The sequence below is a fragment of the Oncorhynchus nerka genome, linkage group LG9a, assembly GCF_034236695.1.
Source record: "Oncorhynchus nerka isolate Pitt River linkage group LG9a, Oner_Uvic_2.0, whole genome shotgun sequence".
NCBI classification, from domain to species: domain Eukaryota; kingdom Metazoa; phylum Chordata; class Actinopteri; order Salmoniformes; family Salmonidae; genus Oncorhynchus; species Oncorhynchus nerka.
Window position 1 is genome coordinate 20,598,987 of NC_088404.1, and position 12,659 is coordinate 20,611,645.

The 12,659-nt window shown below is 43.9% G+C and overlaps 1 protein-coding gene across 11 annotated transcripts in view; it reads left to right on the forward strand.

The window, feature by feature from the left end:
• Positions 1-12,659, forward strand: part of LOC115115357 (liprin-beta-2-like) — a 110,226-nt gene that overhangs the window by 47,976 nt on the left and 49,591 nt on the right. For 6 of the 11 annotated variants that reach the window (XM_029643849.2, XM_065022395.1, XM_065022396.1 and 3 more), the window contains 2 exons: positions 8,649-8,735; positions 9,909-10,022. In XM_029643849.2, the coding sequence (XP_029499709.2) occupies positions 8,649-8,735; positions 9,909-10,022 (201 nt within the window). Of the gene's footprint in view, positions 1-8,648; positions 8,736-8,803; positions 9,657-9,908; positions 10,023-10,356; positions 10,607-12,659 lie in introns of those variants that run through there. The other 5 variants (XM_065022394.1, XM_065022401.1, XM_065022399.1 and 2 more) reach the window with 4 other exon arrangements.

Here is a 12,659-nt window from a genome sequence, read left to right on the forward strand (position 1 = left end):
GAGAGTAAAAGGGAAACCATAGAGGAGAGAGAGAGCACGGAGAAGAGAGAGTTGGCATGGTCTGTGTCTAGGTTGACATTAAAGCCTGTTGCTATGCTTTGCGCTGGCTGGGTGCTCTTTCTCAGTCACAGCAGATGCTGGGGACCTGGCTGCAGCAGCAGACATATTTCTCTCTGTTTCTCTGTTTCTCTGTTTCTCTCTCCCTCTGTCTCTGTCTCTGTCTCTCTCTGTCTCTCTGGGTGGCAGGGTTTGGATAGTTGGCTCTCCACGTCAGGGAGGGAGTAAGGAGGGAAGCTGTGAGTCTGTAGCCTGACTCAGGTGGCAGGGATCTGGGTAAAAAAAAACATCACAACGCAGCTGAGCACTGAGCAGAACAAAGCTGGCTAGAGCCTCTCCTATTCTCTCCAGGCTGAATCTCTCCAGAGCTCCACAGCACTAGTCTCTCCACAACACTAGTCTCTCCACAGCATTAGTCTCTCTACAGCACTAGTCTCTCTACAGCACTATTCTCTCCACAACACTAGTCTCTCTACAGCACTAGTCTCTCCACAGCACTAGTCTCTCTACAGCACTAGTCTCTCTACAGCACTAGTCTCTCCACAGCACTAGTCTCTCCACAGCACTAGTCTCTCCACAGCACTAGTCTCTCCACAGCACTAGTCTCTCCACAGCACTAGTCTCTCCACAGCATTAGTCTCTCCACAGCACTAGTCTCTCCACAGCACTAGTCTCTCTACAGCACTAGTCTCTCCACAGCACTAGTCTCTCTACAGCACTAGTCTCTCCACAACACTAGTCTCTCCACAGCATTAGTCTCTCTACAGCACTAGTCTCTCTACAGCACTAGTCTCTCCACAACACTAGTCTCTCCACAACACTAGTCTCTCTACAGCACTAGTCTCTCCACAACACTAGTCTCTCTACAGCACTAGTCTCTCTACAGCACTAGTCTCTCTACAGCACTAGTCTCTCCACAGCACTAGTCTCTCTACCGCACTAGTCTCTACAGCACTAGTCTCTCTACAGCACTAGTCTCTCTACAGCACTAGTCTCTCTACCGCACTAGTCTCTCTACAGCACTAGTCTCTCCACAGCACTAGTCTCTCCACAGCACTAGTCTCTCTACAGCACTAGTCTCTCTACAGCACTAGTCTCTCCACAGCACTAGTCTCTCTAGGCACTAGTCTCTCCACAACACTAGTCTCTCCACAGCATTAGTCTCTCTACAGCACTAGTCTCTCTACAGCACTAGTCTCTCCACAACACTAGTCTCTCCACAACACTAGTCTCTCTACAGCACTAGTCTCTCCACAACACTAATCTCTCTACAGCACTAGTCTCTCTACAGCACTAGTCTCTCTACAGCACTAGTCTCTCCACAGCACTAGTCTCTCTACCGCACTAGTCTCTCTACAGCACTAGTCTCTCTACAGCACTAGTCTCTCTACAGCACTAGTCTCTCTACCGCACTAGTCTCTCTACAGCACTAGTCTCTCCACAGCACTAGTCTCTCCACAGCACTAGTCTCTCTACAGCACTGTTCTCTCCGCAGCACTAGTCTCTCTACAGCACTGTTCTCTCCGCAGCACTAGTCTCTCTACAGCACTGTTCTCTCTGCAGCACTAGTCTCTACAGCGCTAGTCTCTCCACAGCACAGCACTTGTCTCTCCACAGCACTAGTCTCTCTACAGCACAGCACTTGTCTCTCTACAGCACAAGTCTCTCTTCAGCACTAGTCTCTCCAGAGCACTAGTTTCTCCACAGCACTAGTTTCTCCACAGCACTAGTCTCTCTATTCAATTTTATTTGGAACGGCAAGCCAGATAAAATTAAAAGGGCTTATTTATATAACAAATATGATTTCGGAGGGCAGAAATTATTAAATATTAAAGCATTAAACCTCTTAAACAAGCCTTGAAAGTTGGTTGCAATTTCAGTTTAATCCACCTGAAAAGACAGAACAAATAATACAACAAATATTGTGGTTAAATTCAACTATACTTATTGATTAAAAAAACTGTAGTTTTCTATGAAATGTTTAAAAAATGTATAATTTTTGTGAATGACATCATAAATAGGACTGGTGGAGTTGTGTCACACATGCAGCTAACACAGACATATGGAAATGTCTGCTCTACCCAAAATTACAACCAATTAATTGCAGCATTACCACAAAAATGGAAGAGGCAAGTAGAAGGGGAAAAAGTAAGGAACTTGTATGTCGGCCCTGTATTAAAGAACATAAATGGTTAAAGAAAAGTGATAAATAAAAACATATACCAATTTCATTTAAAGACCAAAAACTGACAGCTGTGCCATATAAATTGCGAAATAGTTGGGAAGAGATTTTCGATGTACCCATTCTATGGCACATGGTTTATGAATTGATACGTAAAACAAAGCCGGATGCAAAACTTCACATTTTTCCATTTAAATTACTATACAGAATTCTTGCAACTAATAGAATGTTATACACTGCTCAAAAAAATAAAGGGAACTAAAATAACACATCCTAGATCTGAATTAATGAAATATTCTTATTAAATACTTTTTTCTTTACATAGTTGAATGTGCTGACAACAAAATCACACAAAAATTATCAATGGAAATCAAATTTATCAACCCATGGAGGTCTGGATTTGGAGTCACACTCAAAATGAGTGGAAAACGTGGAAAACGAAAAAAAGTGGAAAACCACACTACAGGCTGATCCAACTTTGATGTAATGTCCTTAAAAACAAGTCAAAATGAGGCTCAGTAGTGTGTGTGGCCTCCACGTGCCTGTATGACCTCCCTACAACGCCTGGGCATGCTCCTGATGAGGTGGCGGATGGTCTCCTGAGGGATCTCCTCCCAGACCTGGACTAAAGCATCCGCCAACTCCTGGACAGTCTGTGGTGCAACGTGGCGTTGGTGGATGGAGCGAGACATGATGTCCCAGATGTGCTCAATTGGATTCAGGTCTGGGGAACGGGCGGGCCAGTCCATAGCATCAATGCCTTCCTCTTGCAGCAACTGCTGACACACTCCAGCCACATGAGGTCTAGCATTGTCTTGCATTAGGAGGAACCCAGGGCAAACCGCACCAGCATATGGTCTCACAAGGGGTCTGAGGATCTCATCTCTGTACCTAATGGCAGTCAGGCTACCTCTGGCGAGCACATGGAGGGCTGTGCGGCCCCCCAAAGAAATGCCATCCCATACCATGACTGACCCACCACCAAACCGGTCATGCTGGAGGATGTTGCAGGCAGCAGAACGTTCTCCACGGCGTCTCCAGACTCTGTCACGTCTGTCACGTGCTCAGTGTGAACCTGCTTTCATCTGTGAAGAGTACAGGGCGCCAGTGGCGAATTTGCCAATCTTGGTGTTCTCTGGCAAATGCCAAACGTCCTGCACGGGGTTGGGCTGTGAGCACAACCCCCACCTGTGGACGTCGGGCCTTCATACCACCCTCATGTAGTCTGTTTCTGACCGTTTGAGCAGACACATGCACATTTGTGGCCTGCTGGAGGTCATTTTGCAGGGCTCTGGCAGTGCTCCTCCTGCTCCTCCTTGCACAAAGGCGGTGGTAGCGGTCCTGCTGCTGGGTTGTTGCCCTCCTACGGCCTCCTCCACATCTCCTGATGTACTGGCCTGTCTCCTGGTAGCGCCTCCATGCTCTGGACACTACGCTGACAGACACAGAAAACCTTCTTGCCACAGCTCGCATTGATGTGCCATCCTGGATGAGCTGCACTACCTGAGCCACTTGTGTGGGTTGTAGACTCCGTCTCATGCTACCACTAGAGTGAAAGCACCGCCAGCATTCAAAAGTGACCAAAACATCAGCCAGGAAGCATAGGAACTGAGAAGTGGTCTGTGGTCACCACCTGCAGATCCATTCCTTTATTGGGGGTGTCTTGCTAATTGCCTATCATTTCCACCTGTTGTCTATTCCATTTGAACAACAGCATGTGAAATTTATTGTCAATCAGTGTTGCTTCCTAAGTGGATAGTTTGATTTCACAGAAGTGTGATTGACTTGGAGTTACATTGTGTTGTTTAAGTCTTCCCTTTATTTTTTTGAGCAGTGTATATATGGGGGATACTGTAACGGCAGATTTCCTCCTCGTCTGAAGAGGAGTAAGGATCGGACCAAGATGCGGGGTGGTAAGTGTTCATGAGGAATTAAATTTTAAAAACACTGAACACTATGAGACACAAAACAATAAATGTGAAACAAACACCCACAAACCAACAGTGAAACCCAGGCTACCTAAGTATGATTCTCAATCAGAGACAACTAACGACACCTGCCTCTGATTGAGAACCATACTAGTCCGAAACAGAAACCAAACATAGAAACACAAAACATAGACTGCCCACCCCAACTCACGCCCTGACCATACTAAATAAAGACAAAACAAAGGAAATAAAGGTCAGAACGTGACAGATACATTCTTCCCAGCTCTGCAGATTCTGCTGTGAGGAGGCAGAGTCATTAGATCATTTATTTTGTTATTGTTCATATGTAGCTCGTTTTTGGTCACAGGTCCAGGAATGGCTGAAGAATTGCAACATTTGCCTAGAACTAACGCTACAGATAGCAGTACTGGGTGATTTGAAAAGCAATAGTCAATCAATCAATAATATAATAATTATTTTAGCAAAAATATTTATTTTTAATTTACAATCTGTAGAAGCTATGAGAATAGAAAGGTTCAAGTCGTTTGTGAAGCATCACAGCACAGTTGAAAAATATATGGCAACTAGAAATCCAAAATGGATGATGTTGAGAGATAGATGGGAGAGGTTGAATGTATTTATGTTCAGAACTTTTGTGAAATAGCACAGTTACAAATAGAACTGGATGGACAAACTGGATGGACATCAGAAATACAGGAAGGACTAAAATCAAACAAAAAATAACTATTGTAAAATAGACTGTGTCTGTAAAATGTGTATAAGATGTATAAATTGAAGGTAAAAGCCGAAGTTTTTATTAGTTTACTCCAATTGGGGGATCGGCGGTAGGGTTTGCAGGGAATAATAATAAAGGTATATTCTTTAAAAAAGTAAGTATGTCTATATAGTTATGTGTATGTATATATGTGTATATGGACATATATATTTACCCAAAAAATATATGGGAGATTGGAAATGATGCAGACAATTACATTGATGGAACCAATATTCTTTCCGCAATATTAAGCTGATCCACCCCTTTAAAAAAATTTTAAAAAATCCTGACTGGTTGCATCACTGCCTGGCAACTGCTCGGCCTCAGACAGCAAGGCCCTACAGAGGGTAGTGCGAACGACCCAGTACATCACTGGGGCCAAGCTTCCTGCCATCCAGGACCTCTATACCAGGCGGTGTCAGAGGAAGGCCTTAAAAATTGCCAAAGACTCCAGCTACCCTGGTCGTAGACTGTTCTCTCTGCTACTGCACGGCAAGCGGTACCGGAGTGCCAAGTCTAGGTCCATGAGGCTTCTAAACAGCTTCTACCCCCAAGCCATAAGACTCCTGAACATCTAGTCAAATGGCTACCAGACCATTTGCTTTGCCCCCCCCCCCCTCTCTCTGTTGTCATCAATGCATAGTCACTTTAATTAACTCTACCGACATGTACATACTACCTCAACTAACCGGTGTCCCTGCACATTGACTCTGTACTGGCACCCCCCTGTATATATTGTTATTTTTTACTACTGTTCTTTAATTACTTGTTACTTTTATCTCTTATTCTTATCCGTATTTTTGAAACTGCACTGTCTGTGAGGGGCTCGTAAAGTAAGCATTTCACTGTATTGTTGTATTCGGCGCATGTGACTTATTAAATTTGATTTGATTTGATCACGGTCTCTGGGTATACAGTAAGTGTATAATGCTGCCATGAAATCGCCATTGAGGAAGACTTAAGAAGGTGTGTTTTGTTTAGTAGACATACCAGGGTTTGAAATTCAATTTCAAGGTAGAACATGTTATTGCAGTCCTGGGGTGACTGTCAACAGTAGAGTTAATTTAGTGGCTTGTACAAGCCTGCTTATTGTTGTTGGGAGTTGTTGGGTAGTGGAATGGAGCTAGGGCAGGTCAAGAGGTGGAACCACTGAAGCCAAAGTGGGCAGCATGCAGCCATAGTAAACCACTCCTAACAATATTTTATAGAAAGAGAGGAGTACTACCTACATTAACACTGTCGGGGCTGGTCACCATAAAGCTAAAGTGCAACAGAAACATTCAAGGCCGTTTAGAGTAGGCGGTAACCCTGTTGCTTACTATACTGTACAGTCGTCATGCATTCTTAGAAAGGGAGATAATATTTCAGTCATTTTGGTTTTGGCTCTTTCTGCCTACAGTATTCCTTGAAGAGGCATCGAACAGCCACTGGCTGATGGGAAAATAGAGGGGATAAGGGATAGTCCATTGTAGCTTTGCCTGAGAAAGCTGCCTCTATAGTTCCCATAGCAAATGGTTTGAGCTCTCTGTCCATGTGTGTACAGTACACTACAGCTCTAGGTGCCCTGTTAAAGAGAGCTGTATTCATTAATCCACACCGTAGAAAAACACTCTGCAATGGAAAACCACAACGAGTGTTTCTTATTGGAATAGTTTAGGCAGTCCCTGTTTCAGTCCCGTTTCGTCCGTGTGATGCCTAGTGAACATGGCCCTGTTCTCTGTAGCCTGTGTAACATCACTTAACAGTAAGGGAAGTGGTCATTTGTCTGTGTGACAGAGAACAGGGCTGGGTCACCTCTGCCTTGGCTTGTGTTTACAGTCAGTGTAATGACTCTAATCACTGCTAGAAATCTCCATATGGACTCTGGCAGGATTCAGGAAGTGCTGTAACCAATCACTTTCATCTTCTGGACATCTAACAGCACAGCAGGAACCTGTTATAGATTGAAGCTTTGGTGCATTGTTTAACTTAACCATGTTCAACATCAAGAAGGGAAAAGTAAGTATTAAGTTAAGACTTGATGAAATATGACACTGACATGTACTCACCTCACGCCTCTCCTCTCAACACCCGGTTCTCAGGGGAAATGGAAAGAGAGCCTGTGACTCAACTTCCTATTTTAGATGTTAACAAGGCGACACTCCATCTTAACTCCTCCTCCACATTACCTGGACTGGTTGAACAGCGCAGAAGAGAACCTCCCCCGACAGTTTATTTTCTCTACAGGACCAGAAAGAAAAACGCCACTCTTTTACACCTGTTCAGTAGGTTACTACCTCATAGAAGGGCAGGACACACTACATTGTGTTTTCAGAGAGTTCAATCAGTAATGGACAGTGAGTGGGTATGGACATGCATTACCTCCTAGAAAGTCAGCGAAACTTCTTTCTGAGTGGACTGCACTTTCAAATGACTTCAGAGAAACAGGTCTTTGTATGTGTGCTGCCAGTACAGTCTGAGGCAGTGGCCCCCAGGACCAGGCAGGATTATCTGAAGCCGTACAGGGAGACAAAACCCCACAAAACCCCCGCAAGCTCAGCGTTGCTGACAAGTCACAGTATGTATTTTCTCCTGCTGTGACAGACCCTTATGACAAGTCCCCAAGACGATCACATGGGGCATTCATACAGCTCCAAGTCTTAAGTCAAGACCATGTTGTTAAGTCATCTCTGGAGGAGATCACCCAACCTCAACCCAATTGAGATGGTTTGGGATGAGTGTAGTAAAAGCAGCCAACAAGTGCTCAGCATATGTGGGAACTCCTTTAAAACTGTTGGAAAAGCATTCCAGGTGACTAACTCATGAAGCTGGTTGAGAGAATGCCAAGAGTGCAAAGCTGTCATCAAATATATTTTGATTTGTTGAACACTTCTTTGGTTACTACATGATTCCATATTTGTTATTTCATAGTTTTGATGTCTTCACTATTTTTCTACAATGTAGAAAATAGTAAAACTAAAGAGAAACCCTTGAATAAGTAGGTGTCCAAACTTTTGACTGGTACTGTATATCTACTACTATAGCACCAGCTACTTCATATTAGAAACCATGTTTGAAATGGAGCCGCCATCCAGCCGGCAGTTGTCTGGGCTTTGGCTGCAGCCTGTAATACTGTATCTGACATGGAATGAAGCTCAGACAACAGTGCAGTGCAGTAGAAAAAGCGTGTTCCCATACCAGGAGTCAAACCTGGGCCGCCTAGGTGTAAACAAAGAATCCTAACCGCTAGACCAGGGATCCCAACTGGTGGCCTGCGGGCCGAATTTGGCATGCGGGTGATTTTATTTATTCTAAGAGAACAAAAAAAATATATTTTTATTTTATTTTATTGTTGGACATAAAAGACTGTAAAAACACCAGCAAACCCGCTCAAAGTAATTTAAATTGATTACATTTGTTCCGAAGTATTCCCACGCATAATAGATGTATGTGATCATATACAAGTGTAGTCTACAAATGATTTGTAAATATGTTTTGGCACCGTGACCATCCGCTAAAGAAAAAATTCCGTTGGTGAATCTAGTTGATGATCCCTGTGCTAGACCATATGGAAAGATATTACAAAACACAAGACTTGTCTTATTTTTCTCTTTTATGCGGTCAGTGCAGGTGAATCGTTGATTAGTTAAGTTGTTTAGCCTGTTCAGTAAGTCTTCCTTCCCCTCCGCCCATTCTTGACTCCTCTTTTGTCTGTGTGTTTTTGCAGGTTAACCTTCGCTCCCCGGTGAACAATGAGAGCTATCAGGAGCGTCTGGTTCGCCTAGAAGGGGACAAAGAGTCTCTGGTTCTCCAGGTAAGGTGCTCCTGCCCTACCGTGTCTCTTGCGGGATCAGAGTTTTGCATTTAGAGAGGGGGGGGGGGCTAGAGAGAATACCTGATCCCTTTTTTATTGTTTACTTCACCTTTGTTTATTATCTATTTCACTTGCTCTGGCATTGTAAGCAGATGTGTCCCATGCCAATAAAGCCAATTGAATTGAATGAGAGAGAAGCCTTGCTGTTAAATGAAGAGAGAAGTATATCATAGAAATGTGAGACTGTCCAGGGCAGGCAGTGAGGCTAGAGGCTCACTGTAGCACAGGAGCTCAGTCACACAGTACACCCCTAGTTTCCTGTTTTTCCCAAACAAACGTGTCTGGACAATGCCTCTGTCTTTGGTTGTACTGTGATTTGTCATGATGCTCCATGCTTTTTTACATTTGTGTAATTGGTAGCTTCTACATCTGTAATCGAGGCTAGACATATTTTCTCTCTTCCTACAGTAGTACCTCCTCGGGCTCTGTCTTGTCTGCCTCAACATGTGCTGCTCATAACTATCTTTATCTTAGCCTTGTGCCAAAGTACTGTAGCCCTTTCTGTTGCACATGCCAGCACATTCCTCAAGCCCCTCGGACAAATACTGCTGATTGGGCAACGGGCCTGTGCCGGTTGACTGATAAAATGATTGGCTGCTACCTCCCCCAAGGTGCTTTAGCTTTACTGCTTTACTGCTTCGCTTCACTTTTTACCTGCTTCCCTGTGGGCTGGCCAGAGTGGGCTGGGCTGGCCAGAGTGGGCTGGGCTGGCCAGAGTGGGCTGGGCTGGCCAGAGTGGGCTGGCCAGAGTGGGCTGGCCAGAGTTGTGGGCTGGCCAGAGTGGGCTGACCAGAGTTGTGGGCTGACCAGAGTTGTGGGCTGACCAGGGTTGTGGGCTGACCCACCAAGACAAAGAAAGAGGTAAAGTTTACTCAGCTCAGTTTTTGTAATTCAGTGAACCATGTCAAGTCAAGGGCAGGTTAGGTTATCTTTCATGATATTTCACATTGGCTGTTGACATAGAGTTCTACTCCGGCTGAGGAATGAAGTGAAACTACCTGTGTGTTGTCAGAGGAATTAGTACTATTAGCATACAGGTAGTTCCGGAGCAGGCGAGAGGAGCTATTTGTCAATGTGAGTGACTGAGTAAGGTGTCCTGTCTGTGGGTTGTAGGTGAGCGTGCTCACAGACCAGGTGGAGGCCCAGGGAGAGAAGATCCGAGACCTGGAGAGCTCTCTGGAGGAGCACCACCACAAACTCAACTCCACTGAGGAAATGCTACAGCAGGTCAGAGAGAGACACTACCACTACTTTATCTGTGCTCAGCGTATTAGCATGGAGAGCTAAATATTGATGTTGTCAACCTCTACTTATTTCCTCGATAAACATAGTCTTGTTTTAGTCTTAGATTAATTAAGTTGACTGTATTTTGTAAATGTGTGATTTATAGCACGTTTAAAGATTACAATGTGCTGTAGCTTAGTGACAAATGGAACCAACAACCTGTCTCCTTTCGTGGGCAGTAGGTGTGTGGTAAATTAGTAACAAGAGGTGTGGTTTCATGCATGACATTCTTACTAACATAAGATACTGACGCTTCCTGTGAGTGACTCACCTCGATTGCACAAAGTTTGTCACTCAGCAGATGGAGGGATAGCTTTCAAAGTTCACTATCTTTCGATCTTACAAGCTGACTGACTCCATGGCATTTTAAGAGCAGAGATATTTATGATAGTGGCCTCCACTAATAGCAGACTGCATAATCTTACATTTTGAGAAGACTTTCTGTAGCTGTGTGAACCAGGACAGGCTGCTAAGCATGCTTTGGATCAAAAGTGGAGCGGTCTTGTCTCTGCCTTATACACCAGTAGGTATGAAGAAGGCAAAGTAAGTCCGTCAGTGCACCATGTTTGTTGTGATAATGTAGGGAGGGAGACCAGGTGAGAGTTTTACAGTTTGTACTCTGATTTTAAGAGATGGGAGTGAGGGGGTGTGAGAGCGAGGATCCCTTGAGCTACATCTGCTTACACCTCTTCTCAGGCTGTTACGTGCATTCCAAACACTGGAACGCAAAGCTACCCAATTTAAGGATTAAAAAGCCCTCTGTCTTGTTTGATTTTGTCTCATCCAGCCATTTAGTTCACCATAAATATCAGTAATAAAAAAAGATTAAACTTTAAAGTGAATACATTTTTTATCATTTTTATTGGCCTCAAATGCCAAGCAGATTGTGTTGCTTTGATTTTGTTGCCTTTGTACATAGGCACAGGTCTAGGGGGAAACCTTTCTTCCACCTGAGAAATACCATTTCCTGTTATTACATTATCTCACAAGGTCATGCAGAAAACAAATGCTTAATGTAGTTGTATAGGAGAGACCAAAGCCACTGGTGTCTACTGTCTACAGTGCTCTGTGGTGTGACTGTTAATTGTCAGCTAGACCCTAGTGTTACACAATGTCTGGTTAAAAAGACAGGTCTATTTTCACATTGTTTGGCCGCATTGGAGTTTTGATGATATCTGTTTGAACAATGAGCATGATTACATGCACAGTAATAATTCGATATTAAACTGAATATGACAGTAAGCAGATTATTAGTCTGTTTATCTAAATCAGCATAAGGTCAAAATCGAAGTAAGCATACACTGATTAAACACCTGGTTTTCTGATCAACCTTTCAAATTATTAGGACAGGTAAACACCTTCATCATCGTTCCAGCAGTGTATTTGATCTACGCATGTGCTAGCACCAGCCGAGCGAGCCTCCCTCTTTAGCACGAGTGAAGTGAGTTTGGAACAACTGTATGTATGCGTCTTGGAAGTCGTTTTCACATACAAACTTTATATGAATCAAATATGCTTCCCAAAAATAACATGGTCGCTGTGGAAGAATGTTTATTTTGATTGGTGATTTTCTGCATTTATCAGAGTGATATTAGGAAGCCTGATTTCAGATGTGTTCATCTGATTGTCCACAATAATCACATTATCGTGTGCATGCAACCATACTCATTGTGTGTGGTGTGATTAGGCCTGGTAAATGTATAGATGCTGTTCTGAACCTGGAATGGAGAGTCTCAAGAGAATGCTTCTCAGTATCTGCTGCCAGTTCCAGTAAAAGCTAATGGATGAGTGTGTTGGGCAGATTCTTTCACCAATAGACTCATCAGACCTATACTTACTCAGAGCCACATGCCAGTGAGAGATGCCAGTGAGAGATGCCAGTGAGAGATGCCAGTGAGGGATGCCAGTATCAAACAGTGTCTTCTTTCTATGTGTCTCAATCACAGACAGACACACACACACACCATACACACCTCTCCGTATAAGTATATAAGCACCCATTCATAAAACAGTTTGTGTCATCGATGTTGGGCACATGTGGGATCACCACTAAATTCCTTCTGCTTGGTTTACTGAAGCAGCACCGTCCTGTTCTCCATTCTTACCTAGGATGAATACCACCCATAGATATACATTACATTGTGTTCTATTTCATTTCTATGTTTCCCCCTGCCAGAATGTCATAGTGACTACATCCTCATTCGGAGAGAGGAATTATTCACCCAAGACTGTGCACATGGCTCCACACCAACCATAACAACAAACACACACACTAAGAAGGATTGTTTGCTGTTAGGGCCAGTCAAGTCCATGTTTGATAGCTTGACCTACCATACAGCCAGAGCCAGCCTCCTTCCTTCTCCCTGTGTCTTGCTTGACCAAGCAGGGGAATGTACAGTTAGTGGTGTCTTACCCTGGCCCAGTGGTAACCCATATATGTTTGAGCTGTTTAGCCAACTCCTATGGCCGTTATTATGTCAAACAAACTGTATGTTCTTGGTTATAAGGCACAAACATATCTGAGACCAGGCTAGTGGCACCTTGGGTCTGCTGAGAGTTCTGACAGGCTGGCACACCTCT